Source organism: Serinus canaria, chromosome 1 (genome assembly GCF_022539315.1).
Source record: "Serinus canaria isolate serCan28SL12 chromosome 1, serCan2020, whole genome shotgun sequence".
Taxonomy (NCBI): domain Eukaryota; kingdom Metazoa; phylum Chordata; class Aves; order Passeriformes; family Fringillidae; genus Serinus; species Serinus canaria.
Genome location: NC_066313.1, coordinates 41,401,636 through 41,428,420, shown reverse-complemented (window position 1 = coordinate 41,428,420; position 26,785 = coordinate 41,401,636). Strand labels below are relative to the sequence as shown.

The following is a 26,785-nucleotide window of genomic DNA, read 5'->3' as shown; positions in this document are numbered from 1 at the left end:
ATGAATTTTACAGTTTGAGGGAGCTAGATTTTAGAAGGAAAGATTAGACAGAAAGATTTAGAGGATATTGCTGCTAACTTTCTAGTCTTGTGTTAAAATGATAATTTAGGCAAAATTATAACTTCTTTCGTATTTTTAGGAGTCTAGGCAGTGTTCTTATTTTTTCATTTTTTCTTTTTTTTCCCTTTCTTTTATTTGATTTGGCATAGATATATTGTTAAGAATCTTCTATACTTTGTATCCTTGTCTAGGAGACACAAATTTCCGTCTGATGCTTTTGTTTCTCTTTTTCCCTTTTTAACAGCCTGGTGGTCAATCTGCCACTGCACATTCATTTTGCCCAGTCCTGTTTCGTTTAGTATTCAGGAGACAGCAGTCTGTAGTCTGATGATGATTTCTATGATTTCTAGTCAATCTGTGTTCTAAATAAGTATTTGTGTACTTCAGCCAAAATTATGGTCTACCTCTTTCATTAGAATGATGTATCTCAATTACTTAAATACTTGCCTTCATTTATTCTGTTTACTTTTAGATCTAATAAAAAGTATAAAAGCTCAGTTTGTGCCTTACTTATAACATTACCTCATTTTATTTGTAACTTTGGCAGCATGAAGAAAATAGTAATGTTATTTAAAATATACTTGTTATTATAGGAAATGATAAGAGGCTGAATCTTCCATGACAGGCAGAGAACATCTACAATGAAGAAATGTTGACCAGCTGATCTTGAGTGGCCTTAATTTGTGGCATTTATAGATTTATGGGCTGTAGAACTGGAAAAAGGGTGGAAGGGAGCTGTTGACTCCAGCTGCAGTTCTTTCTCAACCAAAAGTGAAATGGAATATGAAGAAAAACCTGCTTTTTTTTTCAATCTATATCTTGGCAACTTGTTTTGGGTTGCTTGTGGAGTGAACAAGCTTGGAGTCAGGGTTTGTTTGTTTTTTTGTTTTTTTGGTTTTTTATCTAGAACTATATTGAGGTTCCCTTTATCTCCACTGTTTCATCTCTGTCAAGTTATAAGCTTAAGTTTTGAGTCTGTGGCTTGTAGACATTTTGTGAGTTGCAAAGCTGAGGTTATTATCCTTTACTTGTCCAAAAATGTGGCATATTTAGTTACTTTGTTTTAATCAGATGAGCATGTTTTTAAGACAACAGAGCCATCATTGTTTACATAGACTAGAAGAGAATTTCTGCATGAATTTTCAAAGGTGTTGTCCCAGATGTCATAGGGTGGCTAGGGTTACCTCTCTGTATGATGGAGAAGTTGCAGGAAACACACCTGCATTTTTTGGAGTCCTGGGTGGTTTTAGGGATGCTACGTTGTACTTAACAGCCATTTCGCTCTCACTGAATTGTAGTCCTGCTCATTCTCTTGTTACTTTGTTTACTTGTAAACTAGAAAATGTTTTGATGTTGGAATAGGTGTCTAAATGTGTTCCTTACTCTTTCTTTATACCTGCTTTTTGAGTTTTAAGAGGTAGCATTCACCTTTTTAGACTGTCAGCTTCATTCTAGAGACGGAAGTCTCAGTCTTGGCCTCTTTTTTCAAGCTGATTTATACTATTTTTTGTTTGTTTTATAATATTCCTTAGTTTAAAATCAAGAAGTATAGGTAGCAGCCTTGCTTTGCTTGCATTTAAGTGCATTAGAAAGTTTATCACATGGAGCTGCTAAGAAAGTAGGCGATGAAGGTTTAAAAGGATATTTTGTTTGGGCACAGATATGTAGTAGGCTTTTTATTTTTCTTGAGTTCATTGTGTTGTGCCACTTTCAAAAACACAACTGCAGTCCTCTCTTGTGCATTAGCACTTTAAAAAAATCCCCTTTTAATTATTTTTTTAGCATGTATTTCTGTTTTTTTGAACTCATAGTGTATTGGTCATCTTCCTGTAAGCATTGTTTTCTGTCAGGACAAAAGCTGCAGATTTCCTTCTTGACTATATCAAAAAAAGACATACTGCCCTGTGGTAGGGTGGTTACTGTCTTGTGCAGTGCACAGCCTTGGATTTGGAGAACTAATAGCTGGCCAGGAGGAAAGACCTCAGCTGTTGTCCAATCTCCTGAGACTGTTTTTTATTTGTTTGTTTTAAATATTGGTCTTTCTTAAACTTGTATGTGTTGTCTTGGCTTATGTTTGACAACACTTTCTGGCAAAAGTTGGTGTTAAAGGATAAGAATTTCAAACTCTTCCTTTAGTTTTTGTTTTAATTTTAGTTGTTTTAAAAGAAACCCCTCAAATAAATAAAAACCCAAAAGCATGTTGAAATTTGCAAGACTTATCTAACACAAATTTAGGGCTGTAATAATATAAAATAACTTTCCTCCTGTTTAATCAGGGCAGGGTGATATATGACATATGATATATGGGATAAAGAATTTACTGAAGACAAGTTATACTTAAGTAAACTTGCTTCTGAAAGTCTTGTTTATGCTGAACATAACAGAGTGAACTTTAGAGGCTGAAAAAATAATTATTTTATTGATGTGGCTTGTAAAAATCCTTGTTTAGGAATTGAAACGGTTTGCAGTGATGGTTATTTTTTCAGAAGAAGTCAAAGTATTTCTAGTTTTATCTCCATAACTAGAATGGGAAGAACATTCTGAAGCCTGAAATGCAGTTCTCAACATTGTGTGTGGAAATGCTACTGAGCTCCACCTGATTCTTTTTCTTCTCTGTTCATCTTAGGCCAAAATTAGTAGTGAAAAGAAGGAGAGCTGCAAGCTGTTAAAGGATCTGCGAGGTGAAGATACATGGATGCCTGCTGATGTGAAGGAACGTGTGGAACCACTGGAAAAGGTGAAGAAGTTGTAAATCATTAAATTGGGTTGTTACCTTTACAGAATGTTTGTATGGACAGAAGGCTTGGTGGGCTTTAAGACAATCTTTAAACACATCCCAGCTTCTGTTTTCTTTATGCTTTGATATTATCTTTTTTTTTTAGGTAGACATTATCTTTTATTCGCCAAGAGAAAAAAAATTCTGTTATTCAATTCTAGCTTTAATTTCTACCAAATGCAGTAAAGGAAGTGATATCAGACAATGATAGTCCCATGGGAAGAAATCTGGAGGATTCAAGGCTTCATAGCAGCCTCATTTGTGTTGATTCACAGGAGAAGCCTTAATGGAGCCTGTGAATAACACATCCTTTTAATGTGCAGATATTTCAACAGTGGAAAGATGTGTAATGATAATGTAGTGATACCTGAAGAAATAGTTTGGCCAAAATAAATGTAGTGTAGTAGGTGTTATCTGTTTAGTTGCAGTGCCTTAGTTCCAATGAAAAAGATACTGAGAGGGGGAAGAAAAATTGATCATGGATGTGAAGTATGCCCTCCCTGCCCCTACCACCCCAGCCCTTCCCCCATAGAAGAGAGAGAGGCTAATAAAAATAAAAGGTATTTATGTGTATTTCATCTTTCTTCAGTGAGGTTTGGTAAGTAGGTTTTGATTAATTTTTTTGTATATGGATGATTTAGTTTACTGGATCTCATTTACAAACATTTACTTGTAGGAACATTCTGTGCATAAAAAGAAGAAAAAGGATAAACATTCCAAAAAAGCTAAGAAGGAAAAGAAGAAAAGTAAGAAACAGAAATCTGAAAAGAAGGATGACATACTTGATAGTTCTTCCGTAAGTAAGAAATTTTAAAATAGTTCAAATTACAGTCTTAAAGGTTAAACCATTTTAGTCCCTGTGGGTATGCATGGTTAGTAAAATTAAGGCTCGTTCTTAACATTTTCTGTTGGGAAAAATTGCAGCAAAATTTCTCAATTTTCATGTACTGAGTATTTAATCAATTTAAAATAGGCTGTTATGTGAATGCTTGTGAATTTTATGGTATTAAATTCACTCATTAGGAACTAAGGGATTCATAGTTTTTCAGCAGAGAGAAAATGAAAACCAAAATCTTCATTCTGATAAAGAGAGGAAAATTTCATAGATACCCTGTAGTGTGTGGTATATGATAGAAAGATGTGTCTAAAATTGGAAATAATTGACTTTGATTTTAAGCACGAATTACCTCTGCCTTTTTCCACAGATGTTCAACCATGGACACTCCCAACAACGTGGGAGTTGTACATGAGTCTGAAGGACTTGTACATTTGAATCTGTAAGGACATGCCTTCACATGGAAGGGCACTCTGGAAAAACAGTGCAGAGACTGCATTTGAAATCTGGGTGCTGCCTTCTGGCCATATTGTGGAAAACATCTTCCCAGCATTTTTGTTGCGAGTCAGGTGGCACTGTTAGTTTTAATTTTCAGAGTTGCTTTTATGGGGTGAAGGAATGTCCATTATAATGAGACTTATTTTTCAGGGGTTAATACCAGAGATAGACTATAACATCAGTGTGGGAAATAACCAAAGGCACAAATGTCTCACATTCTCCATGGGAGTTGCCAAAACCCTTCAGATCACAACAGGGACTCCTAGGATGCAACACAGTCTCGGCTGTAACTTCCATCCAAAGTCTTTTACTCCTAAGACATGTTCATGTGAATAGCAAAGAAACTCTGTTCAATGCAGTCATATTGGATTCAAGTGAAAAATCTCTGTACACTGTTTGCAAATGCAAGTGTAGGAAGCTGGATACAAAATAGCAGGCAATAGTATGTACCATGATTTACATTGTGCTGTGTAACTGATCTAACTTTTTAAATGTGAAACAGACATAATAATGCATGTAGATTTTTTTAAATTTTGGTTTTGTTATGTCGTAAACCCAATTGGTTTTGATTTTGTTTTTATTCTGTCTGTTTTACTTTTAGTAGAGTTACGCAAATAAGCTGCCAGTATGAGGTCGTGTTGCATGCTGTGATGTGCTTATGAAGTGAAATGTTTTGATCACAATGGAGCAACTCCTATGGGAATATTAATATTCTGGTTTTAATATCAGTATTTTTTAATGTTAAACAATATTATATTAGTAATGCTAATCAGCATTAATTTTGATTATCAATATAATTGCTTAGTATTGTATGTTATCAAGTAGTGTGTTAAGGTATTATTTTTATTCTTTATATTAAACTCTCTTTTTAGGATTCTTCAGTTGAATGGGTTGAGTCAAATGTGTCACAGTCAGATAACACAGAAGAGGCTTGGAAGGTCAACAAGCAACCAGATGCTGCGAAAGAACCTTCCCTGCAGGTGGGCAGGCTCACAGCTACTCCAGAGATAAATTCAGCTTGTGAAACATGCTTAGGTTTCTTGGGAGCTCTTTTGCAGAGTGTTGAGCAAAACCTGTTTTACAGACAAATGTCTTTGTTTAGCTGGGTGATGCTCCTTTTCATGGATTGGAAGACTTCTCTACCTAATAGTTCTGAGTGTTTAATATAGCTCTACTCTTAATGTTGCCCAGCACCAACTCTGATCAGCTTTTGAGGCTCTTACAAGTTACTTTGATTTTCTTGAAGACATAATCTTAAATGTCTTAACTGGACATGTTACTTTTTTTTTCTCAATTTTGGTGGCTGTTCTACAATTGAATAAATTGGCAACCAGCCCTAGGTGACCCTGCTTGAGTGGGGGTTTGGACCAGATGACTACCAGAGGTCCTGTGCACATGCACATTTTTTGATGCACTTTGCTTGCTGATGTGGACATAGATATTATGGAATCACTTGAAGATAGATAATTTTTCAGTTCCTTTTCTTTCTTGGAAGAGATCTGAGAAATGTAATGTTGTGTTTTACCTCTGAAATTCTGTGGCATGTTGCCTAACATAATTTTTAAATAATAGAGACAAAGTGACATATGGCGTCTGTTCAGATTGACAACTCAGTCTTGAACTCTGTTGAAGATAGGAAGATTCTTCCTATCTGCAAGAACATGTTTCAAAATAGATGTAATCTGGTCATTGGTTGCTATACTAGAATTACAGAATTGCTCTAAATACTTGCCTTTATAGAGTAATTGCTTACAATGTGTATATCACTGCTTGCTTTTGAGGCTTCAGGTTTTAACCTGTATTAGGGTAGTAGATATATCTAGGCTTTTAACATGCTGCTTTTCTTTAGTCTAGTCCTTATTTTTAAAATCTCCTTGGTTTGGCTTAGGTTCTGTTCATGCAGTTTTCTGGCTGGGTACAGTTATTATGGGTACAGTTCACAGAATTTAGATGTATAACTGTTAAGTTTGAAGGTGCGGTTAGTGCCTGCACCTGAGGTATGAACTATGCTCAGATACTGATTGCAGATTTTGTATACACTAGAAGAGATGTAAGAGATCATGAAATTAGACTTAGCTAAATGAGGTGTACAGTATTTGTTTATTCTAATGATTAGCAGTCTGTACAGTATGCATGTTTACTAATGTCTTAAATACCATTGTAAATATGTATTTCATATTACTGGGAGACTGGAATTTTATTCAAGTATTAAAAAAACTGGACAATTAGAGTTCTTAAAATCATATTTTCTTTTTCATTTCATATTTAATATGTGTTTGTAGAACTTGTTTATTGTCAGCAACATTTGTCAGTAGTTGCACTGCTTTAGTTTGGCACATAAGCCATGTTTTTGTTGGAATTATGAACACTGATCCTTTGTGTTTATTTTAAAGAGAGAAGAATGGATGAATTTAAACTTCATGTCATTGAAAACAACGTCAGTAGCAGCTGTCAAAGGTGAAAGACACAAAGAAAAAGTATTGGAACGGCAGAAAGCTCAAGAACTTGAGCAGGTAGGAGGAATTAATATCTTAATTTTTTTGTGCCTTTTACTAAATTTTGTGTGATGAATACAGTAATGAATTGGTTCAAATATGTAAGTCTTTATTGTTATTAAAACTAATGCCTGATGTGATAATGATTTTAATTAAATTGGTCTGTTTGGATGGAAGGCTTCATGCATCAGACTTGTGGAGAAAAGCCTTTTAACTTCTAGATAAGGAGAAAGCTACTTTTGTTAGTACTAAGTTCTGTTAGTAACAATGACACTGTTGGTCTGGCCTTCTCCATGGTGTGTGAAAGGAGCACCATTGTTTAGTGTGGTAAAACCTTACTTAAGTTACTGTATTTAAGTGAAGGGTACAGAGGCTTGTTTTTTCCTAAAGAAAGAACTCGGAGCAGTTGTGCCTTTAATGTCTCAGATGCTGGTGAACACATGGGTGGTTCAGGGTCTGGCTGGAGAAAGGGTTGCTGTCATTGAATTAACTCTTTTTAGATACAATTGATGGCTCCTTCATTTGTTCATTTACCTTGTTAAATGCTATGTAGTCTGATCTGAAAGCATAGTGATGGATCACTGGCTAATATTTCTTTGTCCTCGCATCTCACAGCAGGCTCTTTCTTGCCATTCGATTTCCCAGTTAGCTGTGTTGTGCTTGGGAGCCAGACTGACCTGGATCACTGTTTTTGTGTAGTATGGAGTGCTTTGGTTATTGTCTTTAGACAAGGGATTAATATTTTAAAAATCTTTTTCTCCATGATTTTTTTTCCTGAACATTATTTCAGAGCTGTTGGAGGACCATTTAATGTGGACATCTTAAATCACCAGAATGTCAGCATGTATTTTATGGTTAATGACAATTTATATATATTCTTAATCTTCGAAAATAATGATTTTTATAGACTGTCCCACCCAACTACTTGCTATCCACATAGGTTTATACTCCTGTGTTTTCTGTGCCTGAGTGTTTGCTTTTTCTTTGGTACACAAAACAATGTGTACAACAGATGCTTAGACCGTGAAAGTGGTGGTGGTGGTGAATTGTGTGACTTCACACACAACTCTCTCAAAATTTATAGATCTATTATAAAATACAAACCATATGTTATGCAAACATTTAAATTATTTCTATTTTAGGCCATGCTGTCTGAAAGAGAACTCAATCCCTATTGGAAAGATGGTGGTACAGGTTTGCCACCAGAGACGGATGAAGAGGCTTCAGTTAAGAAAGGTTAAGTGCAACTTCTAGTAATAATCTTAAATTTCTGTCTCAAATTTATGGACTCTGTGTTGCTAACAAATTACTCCTAATGTTGTTACTCCTGTTGTAAAAGGATTATTAATAATATAGGTATTAAAGTAAAATTTGGATGAAAATTCCATAGTGAATATTGGGTTAATATTATAGTATATGTGTTTTGCAGAATTTCTGTTCACTGGGTTTTAATCTTGAGTGGTTTGACCTTCAATATCCTTATGAAATTCTCCATTTTGAACTAATTAAAGAAAAGCATGATTTAACAAAGACAAGATAAATTGTTGTCAACTCATTTGGTTCCTTTCATTCCATTGCACAAATTACAGTTTAAAAGTATTCACCCACAGAAGTCTGAGTCACATCAAAATGAAGTACATTGCAGATGCAGTTTGTGAAAAATAGTATTTCTGTAGCCTTTTCACTTTTTTCCTTACCCCAGGGTTATCATACTCATTTCCAGCAAACACAGTAACAAAAGCCTTTTTCATAATGTCGTGAAACATTTATTATGTGGTGAGAATGATCCTTGTATTCTGTCAACGGAGAAGAGTGGGGTCTGCTTTTTGAGAGCCTTTCCCTATGGACAGTCTGTCCCAGAAACCATTAGCTTCATGCCCACTTTTAGGAGTCACAGAGATGAGAGATCTGTAAGAGCTGGCAGGCATCAATGAGTGTGTATTCAGAATGTCAAGACCACTTCTAGCTTCTCACATGGGAAGCAGTGGGTTACTCATTCAATTTCTGAGAAAGGGAATTCACTTGTTTGTGTGAAAGGGCTCTGCCCAAGAATGGACACAGGACGTGGGAGTGACAGGGAAGGTTCTTTAATGTCCTAAAGAAACTCTACAGCTTCTCATATGCCACTCCTGTATTGGAAACTGCTTGTGATAAACTAGAGAAGCTTAAATTAAATGAATGGTATTGCTGAGGTATAACCAGCATTAACTTTGTGAGAATATGTAATTGTATTTGTATATGAATTCTGTTTTTCTTTTGCACTTCTCCAATTTTTACAATAAGTTTAGGTGAAGCTTTAATGTCACATACAGAACAAGGTCAAATAGGAATAATTACTTGAGATGTTAAACTACAACCTCTCATTGTTTTCTATTTTAGTTACAGTCGTAGAAGATGCTGGATTAAGTTGGCTGCGAAAATCATACCAAAGGATGAAGGAGCAGGCTGAGAGAGAGAAGCGAAATTTTGATGAAATTGTAGCTGAGAGATATGGGGTGAGGATCTTCAGCTAAATTTTCTTCACACTAATAGATGCTTGGTAGAGATTACTTTCATGTAAAGGCACAAGAACTTAATGTATAAAGTAAGACATGTGAAAAGAAGCAGGAAATAACAGCGCCTTAAGCTTCACTCAAGTGATGAAGGGCTTAGAGTTACCCAGCCTTTTATATATTTTTCTTGTTAAATGTTTTCAATATAGGGAATCTTATAGCAAATTTGAAATACTTCAACAATACCCCAAGGCCTTAAAAGTAGTATGACTTTTTTGTTCTTTCTTTTAGTCAGTGGAGGTATTTCAGTCACGGTTAGAAGAAGCTGAAAAAGCTGCATCCAAAAAGGAAAATTATCATAGAAGTGGAAGATGGAAGAAGACTGACTATTCAGAAAGTGAGAAAGAGATGAAAGACAAGAAAGAACAGCATATTGAAAAGGTGACACGTGATGAAGATGATAGAGACAGACACACATTTGGGGGCTATTCCAGGGAGAAGTATGGCAAGGGGTGGGCGCAGGAAGACAGGGGTTACAGAAGAGATGTGTCAAGAGCAGACCAGGAATGTGGACACAGCAGCATGGACTCAGTACCAAGGGGCTGCAGCTCCAAAGCAGAAAAATACTGCAGTGAAAAACGAAATCAGGAAAAGAGTTCATCTCTAAGCAATTTGAAACACAAATTTTTGAAACCTTCTGATGATGATTTAACGTCTTACAGTGCATCCAGAGATTCCAAGTTAAAGCAGTTCCCTTCGAAGGAGTACTCAGCTCATAGCTCTTTGAGCAGCCGTTTCCAGAAACCCGGTGAGGATACTGCACTGTGGACCAAAACACACACAGAAGATAGCAATGAGAAATTAAAGTCTGATCAAAAACCATCAGGTACTGGGGAACAAATTGATGACAAGAGTTGGAAAAGAACTCCAAGTGATGAAAAAGAGAAGTCGCGACAGGAACATACAAGTGATACCCCTGAGAAGAAACAGATTTTATCTGACAGTAAAACATCATCCTCTAGGTATTTTATTAACATCTTTAATTGGTTTTTATTTGCTGTATTTTTCATGGCAAAATATAACAAGAGCTCTGTCTCCTTTTTGACATTATAAGCACTGATTATATCAGATCTCTTTAGTTTGGAGGAGTCTTAGCCTCCAGCTAAGGGCAGCTAGAAGAAGTAAGTTCAGCCGAAGTAGTGAACATCCCCTACCTGATCTGTCTCCTCAGCACATTTGAGAATTGCTAATGATAGGTTATTTTCTGCTTCTTTCTAATGTTAGTTCACACTGCAGCAAAATTAGCCTCTTAGGCAGAAAAACTTCCAAAATGTCTTAGTGGTCATTGAATTTATAAAATACAGTCTTGAAATGGTAGAAAATGCTGACTAAAACCTGAAATAATTAATACAGCAGGGATAGGTTTGCCACTGGTGAGATGAGCTCATATGGTAAAGTAGTAGCATATGAAAAATAGTAGAAGGTGTTTAATAGAAAGTGTGTTTTTTCTGTGGTGAAGAGGAAGCATTAATAAGAGTGGGAAAGAAAACACAAACTTAGTAGGCAGCAGGAATTTAGTTTTCCATGACTTGCTTTCGTGAAAGACAATGGAGAGTAGTAAGGAGAGGTGATCAGACAAGTTGTAGAGAACTGACCTTTTGCTCTGCTCATGGCCTCCTGTTCTCCAGTATTAGCAGCTTGCTGGTTCTTCCAGTGATCTGACAACTGTGGTTGTTACTATGAATCTTTTCTTTGGGATTGTTCCAGTAATTCACACGTGCATGCACATGGATGAAAAGAGATATATAGGGATAGAAGTGTATAAACATATAAAGAAATATATATATGTGACTGTATAAAAAATGCCTATTAAGAGTTCCTCTTGAGTTCAGTGAAATACTTCAAATGTGTTGGAGTTTATCAACAAGCAGGAGTTGAGCCTCAAGGAGTGGAGGGTTTCAGCTTTCTATGACAGTGCTCTAATCTTTACAAAGTAGTGATCAGAGGCTGCCAGGGGCTGACTGAGTGTTTCTGCCTTTGTTCTCCACTGTGGCAGGCACCAGGAGTTCTGGGTGTGGACAGTGTGCTCCCACCTTAGCCTGGCAAGAGCTCCTGCTGCAGTCAAGGGATACTTCATTGGTCCTCAAAAGCCAAAGCATAATGGAAATTCCTGGGATTGCAGAATGGCCTGGGAAGGGGAGGGCTAGGCACAATGTAGAGGAAGATGCACCACCACATTGCTGTGGAAAAAATAAATTCCATCCCATCCAGCCAGACCTAGCAGAACATTGCCTCAGTATTGTTTTCTTCGAAGAAGCAGCTACTCTTTTCAGTCCTTACTTTTTTTTTTTTTTTTTAATTGTGAAAGAATGGCGATTCACTTTTTTTAGTTGCAGGTACAAAAACAGTACCTTTTTTTAACTGTCACATTTACTAAGTGCAATGGTAATTGTAACTGATCAAAGCTGCAAATTTTGGGAAATGAGATTGTGTGCGGAAGTGGTTGACTTGCTCAAGTTCAAATAATTCAATTATCATGATAAAAAACATAGTGCTTTTCCTCACAGAAGAGAACTAGATGTAGAAACTCTTCAGCTGATATTTTCTTTTGCATGTGTTTTCCGTTCTGGTGCTGTTAAACCCAATTGTCCATCTTCTTTGATATTTTAATTATATTTCTTAGCCAATGCAATTACTACACTGACTCAGTAAAGTGGGGATTACTTAGGCCTGCAAAGCCATATAGCCTCTGCTTACTGGCATAACTTATTTCCAAGTTCTTTTAAGATGACTTCTTAACTCCTGAGACTCAGTTTGTTTTGAAATAGTGAATAACCTGTCTTCCTGTTTATAGCAGTCAGACTTTTTTTTTTTTTTTTTTTGGTATTGTATTTTGTAGAAAATTCTGGCTTTTGGAACATTTCAGGTTTGGATTTGTGCAGCAGATACCTGTTGAGAGTAATTTATAAGCTGCTGCTTTCTTTTTCTTCTTAAAGTTTCAAGACTTGTAATACATGTACTCTTTTGGTAGTGTTGTCAGTCACAAAAAGTAAATCTTTGAGGTGAAGGCTTGAATTAATAGGTGTTGCTGGTTCAGGTCCTCATCTCTCATGCTGAAAGTATGGCTTTTAAATTTTATCTTTTCTAAAGCACAGAGGAAGTCTCTTCAGCCTATAAATCAAAGTGTTTTGGACAGTTATGACACAGGTTAATTAAAAGTGCTGATTGGATGTCCAAGGGATCTCCCCAGAGGAAAAGTCCATCAGCTAGTGTTTGCTGGAAGTCACACTTAATAATGTGACTGCTTCAGAGTTTAATTTGAGACAAGATAAAAAGCAAATCAAAGCAATGTCTCAAGTCTCAAAAAGTTCAGACAATGATTCACGCACTAGCACCATTAAAAAAAGTATATATGAATTAATAAACACCTTTTGCCTTTTCTGAAGTTGTCTGCCTTGCTTTGAAGGATACAGTTAAGGGACAGTGGGAACTTTATCTTTGCATGCTTTATTTCTGGTGAAATTAAAGTAAATTCTGCTGAATTTTGGGGGTTTGGATTGGGCATCTTGAAAATGAAGAAAAGTAACTCTAGTAATTTTCTCAGGACTGGGGAGGTCTGGTGCTTAAAGAGGACACCATCTTCAAAGATTTCCCCTTCTTCAACTCCTACAGGGTTTAGCCATATCAATTAGTGAGTGAATTCTGTCTCTAACAGCAGGAACCAATATATAACTGTACTCGTATGTATCTTTTGAGTTAGGTATTTTACTTTAGACTTAATTGATTTTAGTCTTTCCTAGGGTCAGAGAACAAGAGCCAAACTTCCTTGATGACTCTTTGCAGGATTTCTTGGAATCCGTATTTAATAAATATCATAAAAATAATGTCAAATTAAAAAGAAAAATAATAATGCTAGCATTAAGGTACATTACTCTTTATTACCAGCTGTGGCTTCTCTAGGGGGACTTCATATTTTTAAAAGGTACCAGTTAATTTTCCATCAAAACTCTTCTGTATCAGCCATAAAATATTCAGATGCAAAGATTGTACTCTGAGCAGATAAATATGGGAAAATAAGTAATCTTCAAGAGATGGAAGGCCATTTGACAAACATAATAGCTCAGAAATGAGTGATTTTGCAGAAGCTGAGAAGTAAAAGCATGGCCAAATCCAGAAAGAAGAATTAGAGTAGGTTAAAATAACGCTCTTTCCCTTGTTTTTTTCCTGCTTATGCCTGCTACTGACTTTTGACTGGGAGAATGTTCATAGATAGTGCTTTTCATTTGAGTTGTTCTCAAAAATTAAAGGAAACAAACCTCATAAAAATTTGATTCAGGGTTTTTGGTTTCAGAGTCCTTGGCAACTACAGGCTGCTAATATGTTTTTTATAATACATCGTTTTCAATTATTTTGCCAGTAGATGCATATGTACAAATACAATAGGCTTATCTTACTGAATTACACAGGTGAATACTGCACTGTTTTTCTGTGGCTTTAGTGCAGCTGCTGTTTTACAGATCATCAAAGGATGAGCCACCTCAGGTCCTTAGTGAAGAGGAGATGAACAGATTGGGAGCAAGGATTGTGAAAGCAGAACTCATGGGAGACACGGTAAGGGCTGTGAAAAGCTCATGATTTACTGCGGTTTTTCTTCTAAGCTCACAGTGATTTAATTGTTTGAATGTGTTTTTTAAAAGGGTATTGATTCAAACAAATGAAGACTTCCAAAATTTGGTAGGATTTGAAGATACTGCTTTTGCAGTCATTTCTGCTTTAAACACAGTAGTTCATAGACTCGAATAGAGGATTCAGGACCTTGGGCTTTTTAGGATAAGCAACATATCTAAACCAGTTGTTCTCTGCCCTTTTATAGTATTTATTCTCTTTTTATAAAAAAGGGAGCAGGTGAAAACTACAAAGCTTTCTGTCTTTGTGACATGGTAAACAGTGTCTGGAGCTCTGCTTATTTCATCAGCTTTGTCACACATAGGTGCTTGTGGTTCATAGCTCTGCTGTATAAGTGGGCTTATTAATTGTGATATGGAAATTGTAAAACTAAAAGGAATAGCATATGCCATTGCAGCGAGTTCTGCACTGAGAACAGCTGTGGAATGCTTTGTGGTCCTGCTCTGATTGAGGTTGCTCTGTGGAGCTGGGAGAAACAGCTGCACATTTAACCTGGCTTGTTTCAGCCAGCTACCAGAAGGAACAAGAACTGTACTCTTGTGCAACACTAAATTTGGAGGTTTATCTATTTTATTTATTACATTAAACATGGATATAATGAGTTAATTCCCTTCAGTGGTACTTTCTGGAAGCTTCAGTTATAACAAGGTCAGAGTCTGTTAGTTTTTAAGCTGTGTTTTTCAAGTGCTTGGCTCTGAATAGCTGCTCTTAAGGCACTACTTTGATATTTTTTTGAAGCAAATGCTATCACTGTGGGCTTTTGTATTTATTTATTTTTACTGCACCTGTTTAGTTTGCCTCTTTTAACATAATATTTGCACCAAAATCTCCATATTTAAGAAATAATAAATAAATATTTATTTATAGTAATAAATAAAACATGTTATGTCTCCAGGTGGTAAATTAATATTTCTCAAGAGCTATTGATTCTTTGATTTGTAGAAAGTTTTAGTCTGTTTTGTCATTATTGCTAGACTAGGACATGGTGAAGATCCTTGTTAAAGCCCCTATCAGATAATTCAAATTTTGTTAGGAGAAAGTATCCATTTTACAAATATTTTCTTTTTAAACCAATTTTATGTTAAGAATTCTTTTTTCACAGACTTTAGATATAGATGTGGGTATGTAGCTTTAAACATTTGAACACCAATACCTTATTTAGAAATCCTGTCCATTTTAAATGTTATTAGCTTCAAAGGTGAATTAAAAGTAACTTGAAGCAATATATTTCCTACTGAGGTATAGTGTTAATGATTTAAATGGATGTGTTCATATGTTAATCTCCACTTTTCTTAGTTAATACTAAGAAACATATACTAGTGAAGAAAAATATGCTTATGAAAGTAATTGTGATAGGTTTGTGAGGGATTGGTGTAGTGTGAGCTATCTATACACTAATTGCTAAAGTACTGTGGAGGGGAAGGTTTTCCAAAGACTGATGGAAAGCAGAAAAAATTTGTAAACTTCTTTTTCTGATACTGCTCTGCTTCAATAGCATTGCCTAAACAAAACTTTGGGCATAAATCTGGTCTTTTTCTTTTCAACCTGATGGGAACTGAATGCAAGTGATTTGATGAAAAATGTACATTTATTCTGTGGAGACTGTGTATTTCATTTAATATTGTATCATTTTATTTTGACCCAAATCATGTGGCAGAAAGCAGTACTACAATTTATTATTATTTTTCTAGATACAATTTTCTATGTATGCACTCTGAATCAACCTAGTTAAAAACAACCCCTAAAACCAAACAACAACAATTTAAATAATATAATAGCTAATATAATATATATCATATATAATAGCCTTATGGCATTTTAAATATTTTTCATGGTCTTTCTCTAATCAGATTGAAAATGCAGCTTGTTTAAGCAAGTTCATCCCCACACACCAGAACAGATGGTTATGTAACAGCATGTTCTGGTGGCTGGAGCTTGAGTTTGGCCATGTGGGCCAAATGAATTCTGAATCTATTTTTGTTACTGATTTGCTGCCTGGTGTTGATCAAATGACTTAATTTTGGGCAGCAAGTGTGGGCATGATGGTTGGAGTCCAGTCAGTGAAACTGACAGAGAGGTTAGAGTATAAATGGCTCTATTCTTTACAGGTTGATAGGCTGGCAATTCCTAGCAATCCAAGATATTCTGAAATACTTCTATTTAGTTAATAGTCAGATGGTTAAGGGAGCGCAGGAGCATCAAAACCAATTTTGCACAAGACTGTAAACTGTTCTTATTTCCTACCTCTTGTACATTTTAATTCTCAAAATAAGGTCTGAAGTGCAGAAGTTGGACATGGAGTGTAGAGAGCTGTGAAGTTTCATAGCAAAAATTTCTGAGAGATATTTCCCTAGACCCATAGAGCTGATGTATGTGTGTGTGTACAAGAAAAAAAAAAAAAAGGATGTGATGTGTTCAAGCTTCCTTATTCAGCTTCCTACACATAAAGTAATACCTATGCTTAGTTATGCAAAGCATTTATTAATAGAATTTAATAATGCTTAAGAATACATTTTCTGGTCTTTTTATGGCAGTGCTTGTTCCTATACTTCAGATGCCTCTATTCTGAACATTTTTTTCATGTTATATCCTATAAAGAGTTGTGTGAATTATTTTGATTTTTTTTTTTGTATTTGGTGTCATTGGAGTTTAAAATGCTATATTAAAACACAAAAAATTGAAATGAATAGTTCATTTTGATATAAAAATATCCTAAAAGCTGTAGATAGTTAAACTAATGGAGTACTATCACTTTCATTGAAGGATTTAGCTTCAGAACTTCAAGCCAAACTTGACAGTGCTCGCAAGTTGAGAGAGACTCAGGGACAGATTCCAGCAAAGGCTGGCAGAGAGGTAAGTGGAAAAATACTTTCTTTTCTTTGCACTAGTGTTATATGTATGATACAGGTAGCAGCTGAGTTAGAGAACATCAGATGTACTCAGGAGCGTTAGAAAGTGTGACTTCAGGTGAGTGACTGTCCAAATTGAATTGTACTTTTTGCTGGTAAACAAAACTTTGTCCATGGTACTTTAGCAAATTCAGTGGTCATTTTTTACTCATAATGTTTCCTCAGCAATGATATATATCTTCCATTGAAAAGGAGACCGATATGTGCTGGCTGTTACATGACTGTTGTCTCTGAAGAAGCTGGCACTTCAAATGTTATTCCTTTTGAAGGGTGGTATTAAAGAAATATAAGAAAGCTTCTTCTGTACCAACACTGATAAAAGGAAACAGGGCTAATACCTTAAGTTATGAGCTGTGTCCTCATGATGGAGAGGAAACTTTCAGATAAAAATGAATGTTCTTGTTCAATTTGACCCAAATTCCACAATAAAAACTCAGGTGCTAGTGAGTTGAGTTTGAAAAGCCACTAAATTTTTTTGTCCTAAAAGGCTTCATGTCAGACCTCATACACCAACTAGTATTTGACCAGTCTTTAGAAGACAAACTAAACGGAGTTACAATGTGTGGTCTCTGCCTGACTACCTTGTGACAATAGTATTTAAGTCACACCTGAACTCACAACAATTCAAAATTACAAAAGCTCTGTGTAGGTAGATTCTGCTTCACTGCAGTGCAGTTCTTTGGCATGTTTTTCATATATGTAAAAAAAAACCCTAAATAAAGCAGACTGGAGTTGTATAATTATGGATTAATTATAATCCATTCAGATTTTGAAATTGGGAAGTAAAGAGCATGTTGTGGGTGAGCCTCACAAATGTTGGTGGACACCTATTCCTTAGGTACTGAGTTATGGATAACAATTTTGGTCAGGTCTGGTCTTCAACCATATTCTGATTTTTATCTTAATTTTTAGTTAGAGCATTTTTAAAACTAACAGTCATTGCAAAAATACCAGATGTAAATATTTATGAATATCCTTTGCCTGTGCCTCTTTCCCAGCTTCTTCTAGTCTGTATGAGGTGGTGTTTGAGTGTCAGAAGTCCCTCAGAGCTTACAATTGCTCTGTCCTAAGCCCTGTCTTTGTGATGCCTGGGTATTTTTACTGATTTTACAGCTTTGAATTGGTTTTGACTAGTGGGACACAAGCAGGATGTGTTTGGTGCTCCTTTGTACCAAGGGCCAGCTAAGTCACACTGTGTGTCAACAGCCCAGATGTTCAGAAACCATCCCATAGCCCAAGGGAAGCTGATTTGTGAATGTTTGGCTCTGCATGACTCAGCCTTTCTGTGGCATAGACCACCCAAGTGCCAGCCTCAGCCACTTCAGACAGGTGTACTCCAAGTGAGGTACCTGAAGCAGTTGCCACAGAAATGGTTTTCCAAACAGATATCCTATTGATCCCAAAGCTTGATAGCTGTGTCTCCATTACCAGTAACAAACATGAAGCATTTTGCTTCAGGCAGGTCTGTCTCTGCTTCTGCAGAGCAGCATGGCCAGTGTTGTGCTGAGTGGTCCTGAAGTGTGGCTTTGCCTTATTTCAGTTTCTCTTGGGAGAGCTGAGAAGATAAATCAGGAAGCAGTGAAGGCAATTTTGAATGCATCTCCCTAGGAAGTTTTTTTCCTTAATTAATTGGACACGGATCAATTTCCCAATTCTCTTCCCTGTGTGACTGAGTGAAGACTTACACTAGTATAAGGGGGTGTATGAATGGCTGGGGTTTGCACAGAGGACAGGATCAATTCTTTTGATAGTGGTGCTGGTTTATTCTGCCTTAAAGTGATCTAAAAACTACAGACTGAAGAGAGTAAAAAGTGAGAAGACAATAGCTTAAATCCTATTCTAATTTTATATAATTTTATTTTGTTTGTAAGTGGGAGTAGAGGCAAATGCAGCTTTTACAGTGGGACTTAGTGACTAATTTTGTAATTTTTTTGACTTAGACAAGAATTCTACCCCAAGCAGTCTCAAAAATGTGGTTGTGAAGTACAGTTTTCAAAACCTGATGTTTGGAGTTTAAAAACATGGTGTTTCTCAGCTGATAAATTTCACTAAGTCTCAGCTTGGGTAGAACCCCTCTGTTGTTCACTGCAGGCTGCCTTAAGTATGAATTTTAGTATGAATACAGTTAAATTATCTGTTAATGGAATTTGGGGTCTTAATGGGTATTGTAGTTAAATGTTTGAGCCACATTCAGATGGTGCTTGTTTTATCTTTGAGTAGGAGGCAACCTTCAGGGTCTATGGAAGTCAAAAAACTTTTGATTTCATTTGGGATAGAATGAAATGATGCTTATTTACAGATGCTTATTGTCTAATTTTTCATGGGCATTTTGAGAAGGCAAAGCTGCACTTTGAGTCCTAGTGAAACTGTGTAAAGAGAAGGCTGCTGTATCATAGGGTTTCTGAATTGAGATAGGTGATGAAAATGATACTATTGAATGTAAGGAGACAACAGAAAATTGTGGGGACTTCAGCATTTGCAAAACAACTTCCATGTGTTCATAGTTTACCACTTAAATACAGTTTGTATTTCTGTTCCGAAATACAGAAACTACACAGCCCTAGATTTTATTATATTGATTATGAGGATGTCCCCTCTGCCATTGTCAGTACCAGTCACAACTGATGTAATTTATACTTTCATTCAGTATTTTTATTTAATGAACTGTATCTGGAACATTAACACTCCTATGGGGCACATAATTTGCAGCGGGTTTTGCTGCTACAAAAATTGGAATGTACAAATTTAAATGAGGAAGAGGCAGAATATAGAATATATCCTTTGGAAGGTACTTATCATGAACATCTGGTCCAACAACATGGTGGTGGATGAATATAGTATAAGAGTATGCATCTTTTAAAACTGTTTTCAATCCCAAATGAAGTATGGCTTAGAAGAAAAGCTTCACAACCCTAAGCTTTTTTCTGTATTTCATAGAACATAATTAGTATGCATGAAACAGAAAGTAGTTTCTGCTGAGCAAATGCTAGAGACAGTTTTCAATAATGATGAATTGCATTTGAAAGACAAAATCAATACAAAATTGAATGAAAGCTGGAAGGTGGTACTTTAGGCAGAATAACATGGTAGGGTATAGTGTCACTGATTATTTAAAAGAAGAGAGCTCTGAAAAATAGAAACAGCTATAGGCTTTTCTGTTATGCATTTGAGAATATGTAGGGAAAATATGAATTATTTAATCACAGAAAATCTTCATTTGAATAACTGAATTTTCTGTGGAAGTCCTTCAGCCTTTGGTCTAGTATGAGTGTTTTTCTACTGAAGAGTATTCAGTGCTTCTGTGAAGCCTCTTGGGCATAGAAGATATCCATAGAGTAAGACTTGAATTTTGGCAGGCACAGCATTTCACTTTACAGTGGCTGACATGGTGCTGCTTTAAAGGAGGAAACCTTTTCTAGGCTACCTGTTGCATCTGTGAGAGTAACAGACTCCAGGCCATTGCTTGTGCATCTCAGGTGGAGAAGATTTATTGTGCAAGGAGAAGTTAATTTGGTGAGTTTTATGGCATAAGTGGGACTCGTCTTTTACTGAAAAACTTCATAATATTAAGAACTCCATGTACTTCAAGCACTTCTGCTATTTTTATTTAATTATTCTTCTTGAGTATAAATAATAAGGTTGATTATTTTTCCAACACCTCCTATCTGAATCCAAATTAAGCATCAGAACTTCAATATACTTCACTGATGTTTAATTTGGATTCCTGAGATTCATTATACTCCAGACTGAGGGAGAATTCTAGGGAAACTAGCTCAATATAAATAATATTTTTTAAATTCTTTTTGAAGAACTAACACTGGTTTTTAGAAAAGAAACTGAATAAAACAGCTTGACTTAAATCTCAAATCCTACTTGTCTGAAGGGGGCCTAGAGAGAAGCCAGAGAGGGACTCTTCATTAGGAGCTGTAGTGACGGGACAAGGAGTAATGGGTGCAAATTGAAAGAGGTAAAATTTAAGTTAGATATTAGTAAGAATTTTTTTACTCTGAGGGTGGTGAGATGCTGGAACAGGCTGCCCAGCAAGGTTGTGGATGCCCCAGTCAAGGCAGTGTTCCAAGGCCAGGTTGGGCAGGGCCCTGAGCAACAAGGTCTTGTGGGAGGTCCTGCCTGTGGCAGGGGGTTGGGACTAGATGATCTTAAATGATCTTAATCTCCAATTCTATAAAATTGCATCCATTGCATCCCATTGTGTGTAGTTCTGCCTTGGGAAAGACAGGATGGAACATGCTGGATCTTTACCCAGAGAAATTATTTGCTGCACAGTTACTGTCCTGAGACAAGTAAACCATGTGACATTAGGAGTGAGTAGCTGAGAGGAATCAGATGTGGAACTAACCTGAAATAATGTTCTCTTGGTTTCAGTAATGATAATGGGGAAAACAAGAATGTATGTTTATTTTTCATATGTTTTCAAGATTAACCTGTTCACAAATAACTTAAAAATGGCATTGATTCCTTGGAGAAAGAGACAGTTATCTCAAAGTCAGGTGGAGTGTGTGGACATGTGTGTTTGTGTATATTTGTGTATACGTGTAACATTTAGATGTGATTAGTACTTCAGAGTAGGAAGTGAAAGAAGGAAGGAAAAGAATGCTTCTGATGTATGGGGGTTTTTATTTAGAAAGAAACCAAGCCAATGCTAAACAAACATAAAGAAAGCAAAAGCCAAAACACCCTGAAAATTAATGTTCCAAATTGCAGGTGTACCAGGTTGTTAAATTTTAGGTTTGGGAATTGAATCTATAAACACAGTAATTTTTCTGTATTGAAACTATTTGGTTGTCAAAATTTACCTATAATATGTTTTCATAACTTTCATTCTGACTTAACCAATGCAGAACCTAAATACAGCTGTAGTATAGACTTACCATATATAAAGAATCCTTTAAAAATTGTTTTAAATTGCTTGGCATAGAAGTATAGCTGAGACACTTGCAAAAAAACTAGAAGGCTGGGGATTAATGATCCTCACTAAATGCACAGTAAAAATCTGAAATTTTATTTGGAACTTCAGATGGTGGAGAGATAAAGCAACAGATGGCTCATGGCCTGTTTACTCTCAGATGTTTTCAGCTCATCATAATTCCCGATTCCTGCTGTTCCATCACACTTGCATCTTGTCTGCAAGATGGCTGTGTCATTTTTTCTCCAGCAAAAGTTTGTGTCTTCCCTACAGACTTGACTAGCTCTAAATGTAGCACAGAATAATGAAAGGGGTATGAGCTGCAAAACAGCTTTCATATCATTAGTGCATACTTCTGAAAAATAATAGGTGCATGCTGGTATTGATTAGTTTATTTCCTGAACATTCTTGTCAATGTCAGTAAGAGCAGATTACACAATTATTTAAGACAAAGACATGCTAAATCAAAGTGGTTTATCTTCCTGAGTGTAATTCATAGGAATGTGGCTTTTACAAGTAAAACATTTTGGAAAAATTGTATCAGTAAGTAAATAATGTAAAATATCTTAACCATTTCAGTGCACCTAAAAAGTATAAAAGAGCAGAATGGCTAAAACTTCTTAGAATTCAAACTGAGAATACAAAAACTTCCAAGTATGCTTTAACACCAGACACAAAAACCATATCCAAGTGCCATGCAACACTTTTAACTGATGGTGCCATTTTTTCTGGCTGTGTTAACACCATGTTAAATTTCTACTGCTGTATTTACCCTTTCACTGTGTTAAATCAATTGATAAGATGAAATAAAAATCTGTGGATTTAAGAACCAATATGCTGCAATACTTCTCTTTTTTTTATGGTCTGAGTATATACGTTTTGTGTCAGATGTTCTTGCTGTAAAAACAAGCCATCTAGTCATTACAGTTTTTACAAATTTTCTTACATCGCATACCTACGGTAGCTCATTGATGTGGCTAAGTGACTAACTATTTCAAAGTGTAGCTAACAATTTAGAGTGTCAAACTGAATATTTAGAGCTTTTTTTAAGGTTGTATTTTCAAGGCTATGTGGCTTCCTGATATCCAGGATATTATTTTGAAGTTAGACTTAATTGCTTTAGTTTTCCCCATTTTTAGATGCATCAATGGACAGAGGCATTACAAGCTGCTGTGAGTTATATGTTACTAGTTCCAGTATTGCTTCCACAGGCTGGCAGTATGACTTAATGAATTTGACTCTAGATTTGTGTGTGTGGCCATTCTACTCAAGAGGTGATATTCTGATCACCCTATCTTAAAGATGCTCTAAGAAAATAAGTACTGAGCAGAAATAGAAGGATTTCTGCATGCAGGGCTAATGTCAGAGACATTCATTGTAAAAAGGAGATTAATGAAGATTTATAAACTGCTTACTCTGAGTAATAAACAGTTTAGCCAAAATAACCTTTTTGTAATATAAGGACAAAGACTTGCTGAATTTTAAGGGGCAACTGACTTTATATCAGTAAGAACAAATGAAGTTTTACTTATTGTGTTAATAACCAGTGTCACTCACTTACTAGCAGAAGAAAAGGATAGAGACCTAATCCTTTTCCATGCTTTGGAACTTTTGGGATTTTTGTTTAGTCCAGTGCTTTACACACAAACCTAGCACTACCTGGTACAGATGCTCTTCTGTAGAATAGTTCATCTCTGTATTGCAGCCTGCATTAGATTTTCTAATGCTTCTCTCCACTGTTAAACACAAGGGCCTAATTATGGCAGTGCAACTTTCTGATCTTGTAAAACCATTTAAAAATCCCATTACTGTGTTAGCACCTTTTGAATGTGTAATAGTGACTCATTAATATATTTATGAAGTCTTTCTTGAAATACTAAATTTTTAACCTACTTTTTAAAAGTTTGCTTTTGCTTTCCTTCCTCATGCTGCTAATTCTCTTAGTATTTTCTTCTTTCTGCTTTAAGAAACCCAAATCAAAGATACAACATGTATACAGTGGACTGCTGTTATAGGCCTCTGAGCATTTTAATTTCATCTTCCTGTGAGATGCAAACCTCAGTCTTGCCATAGAGAATGGTTAACCTACTGATTTTTTTAAGCATTACATTGAAGGCCAAAGTACCACTATTCACACCAAATATTAGAGCCTGAAGGGGAGTTTAGATGCTTTGAAACCTTTTACTTGAGGACTCTAGGTTGGGAATAAAAAGACTCCTGAATATGAGACATGGTGCCCTTAGGAATAGCCAGCACTGAAGGAGGCAGACACTCTTTCTACACAGCATTTACCCATCCTTCTGGTAACTGGTGATTATTTGTGAATGCAAGCTGAGAGCCTATGAGAAGGGTAACTGGACTGGGAGGAGAAGGAGCAATGGAAGCAGAGAGGAGACAGTGGGTGGGAGAAATAGCTGAGTCCAGCACTCTGAGAAGTGCTAGATATCTTTTAGACACTTACTGATACTAAAACGTAAGGACAGACTTTTCCAGTAGAGGAATAAGACAATATTCAAAGCATTTCCATTTACCAGAGAGAGTAGGGAAAAGGAAACAGGTGGCATGCTTAATGCAGCATCTGATTTAACAAAGCTAGCCTTTGGTTGTAGAGGCTAGTTCCTTACTGAAGACTGTTTCTTTGTTATTCCTTTATTACACTGTGGTTGTACCACTTGAATGTAGCTCTCAGTAAACATGTGCAGAAAGCTTTCAAATCATGAAGCATCCAGGTTTTTGTTGGCTCAGTAATTAAAAATATTTTTTTTTCTCTTTAGTTGTTCCCTACCCTACAATACGCTGACTATTAAAATATATTTTTTCCCTATAGCTATTAGCATTGAAAACTGAGTGAATTTTATCTCAGATGCTTGGCCTGACTACTTCATTTGTTCACCTGCTCCAGTGTCTGTTCCTCAAATTAAGCTGTCCACCTGATGTGGCAGAGGATTTCTACTTCCTCTGCTGGATTATGGAACAGGGATAATCTCTGGAGAGTTCAAAATTCTTATTCAGATCTGTATCTTTTTTATTTATGTATTTAATTTAAAGCTTTTATCACTCAGAACCAGACTTGTCTGCTTGTTTTGTACAGTTGAATGTTAATTGCTGTATAGCAGTTTGTGCATTTGGTGAGAACAACTGTGTACTTTGCATATTTATTTGGCCTGAAGTAAAAAGTCATGTTCCTTAATTAATGGCAACAAACAATTCCTCTCTCATTGTGGAAATAGACCCTATTTTTATTTATTTGAGACTGTAAATTGTATTGTTTGTTTAGCAGTCATCACAAGATGTAGGGATAGTGACTGAGCCTCTTCTCCAGTTTCACTTCTAACATTTAACAGTAGGTATAATAAAAGTAATTTAATATATTTTTTTAAACTTATTTTTGTATTTAATAGAAATATTATTTATCTGATCATAATTATTGATGAGTATTTATTATATCACAGTGACCACATTGTGTTACCATATACCATAGTCATGGGAATACAGGTGTAAAGAAAATATCAATAGATAAAAAGTGAACATTAAGTAACTCTTGCAGTTAGATTGATATCCACACTCCTTTGCAGAAGTCTATTACTTCTGTGAGTGGTGGGTTTTTCCTGCAAAGGCTCTTTCTCAGTATGGTGTAATTGTTCAAGTGTAGAGGAAGTCTAGTTTTTATTTCGCTTATGTGAACTCGTCCACTGCAAATGTTAGATACATTGCCCCAGAATTCCCAGGATCAGCCTTTGGCACATTTTAAAGCTTTTTATTATATTGGTTGCTTTCCATTGTTTTTGTACCGAGACCTGTTTAAGGGGTATAGTATGTGCTGAAGGGTGTGGATATTATATGTTAGAATTCTTTTTTGGAAGCTCTAGTGAAAATCATTACTTCATGGCAGCTTACTTAAAAAACTCCTATTACTGATATTTCAGTTTAAAGATGATATCTAAAGTTCTAGGGTTTTTTCTTTTTTATTTCAAAAACTGCTGCTGAATAAAATACAATTAATTAATATATTATTCAAATGACACCTTCTGATAATGCTGTAACCACTTGAGCATCTTTTTCTACCAGAAAGCTTTTTGTTTCTGATGTGTTTAGAAATAGCTTTACTAATTATTGTTAGTAAGATTCTACTAAAAATCCTCTTTTTTTTTGTGTGTGAATACAATTAACTTTCTGTTATGCTGTATTTTTAAGTCAGTTCTATTTAGATAGGGTATTGAGTTTTGAAGGATGTTTTTACCTCTAATAACATCTTTAATCTTCAGAATAATCATGTTTGGCTTGCATCCATTGAATTCATTTTAGTTCCTAGTATGCATTTTCTGTTATTCTCTAACATGACTTCACATTAGTCTTCATACTGTCCATAGTTACTTTATTCTTTTATCTGCTTCCTTTAATCTCTCTTTGAAGAACCACTTCGATTTTTTTGTACTTTCTATTCTAAAGCTAAAATTACTATAATTTTTTGCCTTTTTTTCCCCCTCTGGAATATTGAATCTAAATACATTATAATCAGTATTACATGCTTTATGTCAGGACTCAGGACTCTTGGAAATTAGGGAGAAAAAACCTCAAAGCCTCATAAAGCAGACAAAACCTTGCCAGCTGTAGGGTTCTGACCCAAATAATTCAGTATGTATTATATCTATTGCTCCCCTCTCCATTCCCTGTCCCTGTCCTAACTCATACCATGGTTCAGATCTAGAAGATACTCTTCTGCTGCTTGCACATTAGTGTGCAAGCATGCAGAAATGGGAAGACAAAAGAAAGTGCAAATGTTGCTTGGATCTAATATTTTAGAGCCCTCCTTCAAAGGTAAAGAAAGTCTGACACAGAGAACACCTTGTGAATTCCATTAACTTTTGGGAAAATAACAGCCTGCACATCAATGACATCCTTTTTGAAATGTCTGTATTAAGAAATTTAGTGTAGACAAATTTGGGGATGGCTGTCTTTAGAAGGAATTAAATGTTTGTAAGTTGATATAAGGAACTTGTATTTACTGTTCTTTGCAGTTGTTGAAGCAAGTGCTGTTGTAATGACTGTTGGTTTCAGTGATTTGTATTTTTCAAAAGTCATGTATACAGTGAGGTTTAGAGACTGGAAA

General features: G+C 35.7%; 1 protein-coding gene across 2 annotated transcripts in view; it reads left to right on the top strand.

The window, feature by feature from the left end:
* Positions 1–26,785, top strand: part of CWF19L2 (CWF19 like cell cycle control factor 2) — a 67,179-nt gene that overhangs the window by 8,941 nt on the left and 31,453 nt on the right. For both annotated transcript variants that reach the window (XM_009102792.4, XM_050980948.1), the window contains exons 2-10: positions 2,687–2,797; positions 3,513–3,632; positions 5,042–5,149; positions 6,563–6,682; positions 7,807–7,900; positions 9,044–9,159; positions 9,448–10,178; positions 13,674–13,767; positions 16,606–16,695. In XM_009102792.4, the coding sequence (XP_009101040.2) occupies positions 2,687–2,797; positions 3,513–3,632; positions 5,042–5,149; positions 6,563–6,682; positions 7,807–7,900; positions 9,044–9,159; positions 9,448–10,178; positions 13,674–13,767; positions 16,606–16,695 (1,584 nt within the window). The remainder of the gene's footprint in view (positions 1–2,686; positions 2,798–3,512; positions 3,633–5,041; positions 5,150–6,562; positions 6,683–7,806; positions 7,901–9,043; positions 9,160–9,447; positions 10,179–13,673; positions 13,768–16,605; positions 16,696–26,785) is intronic.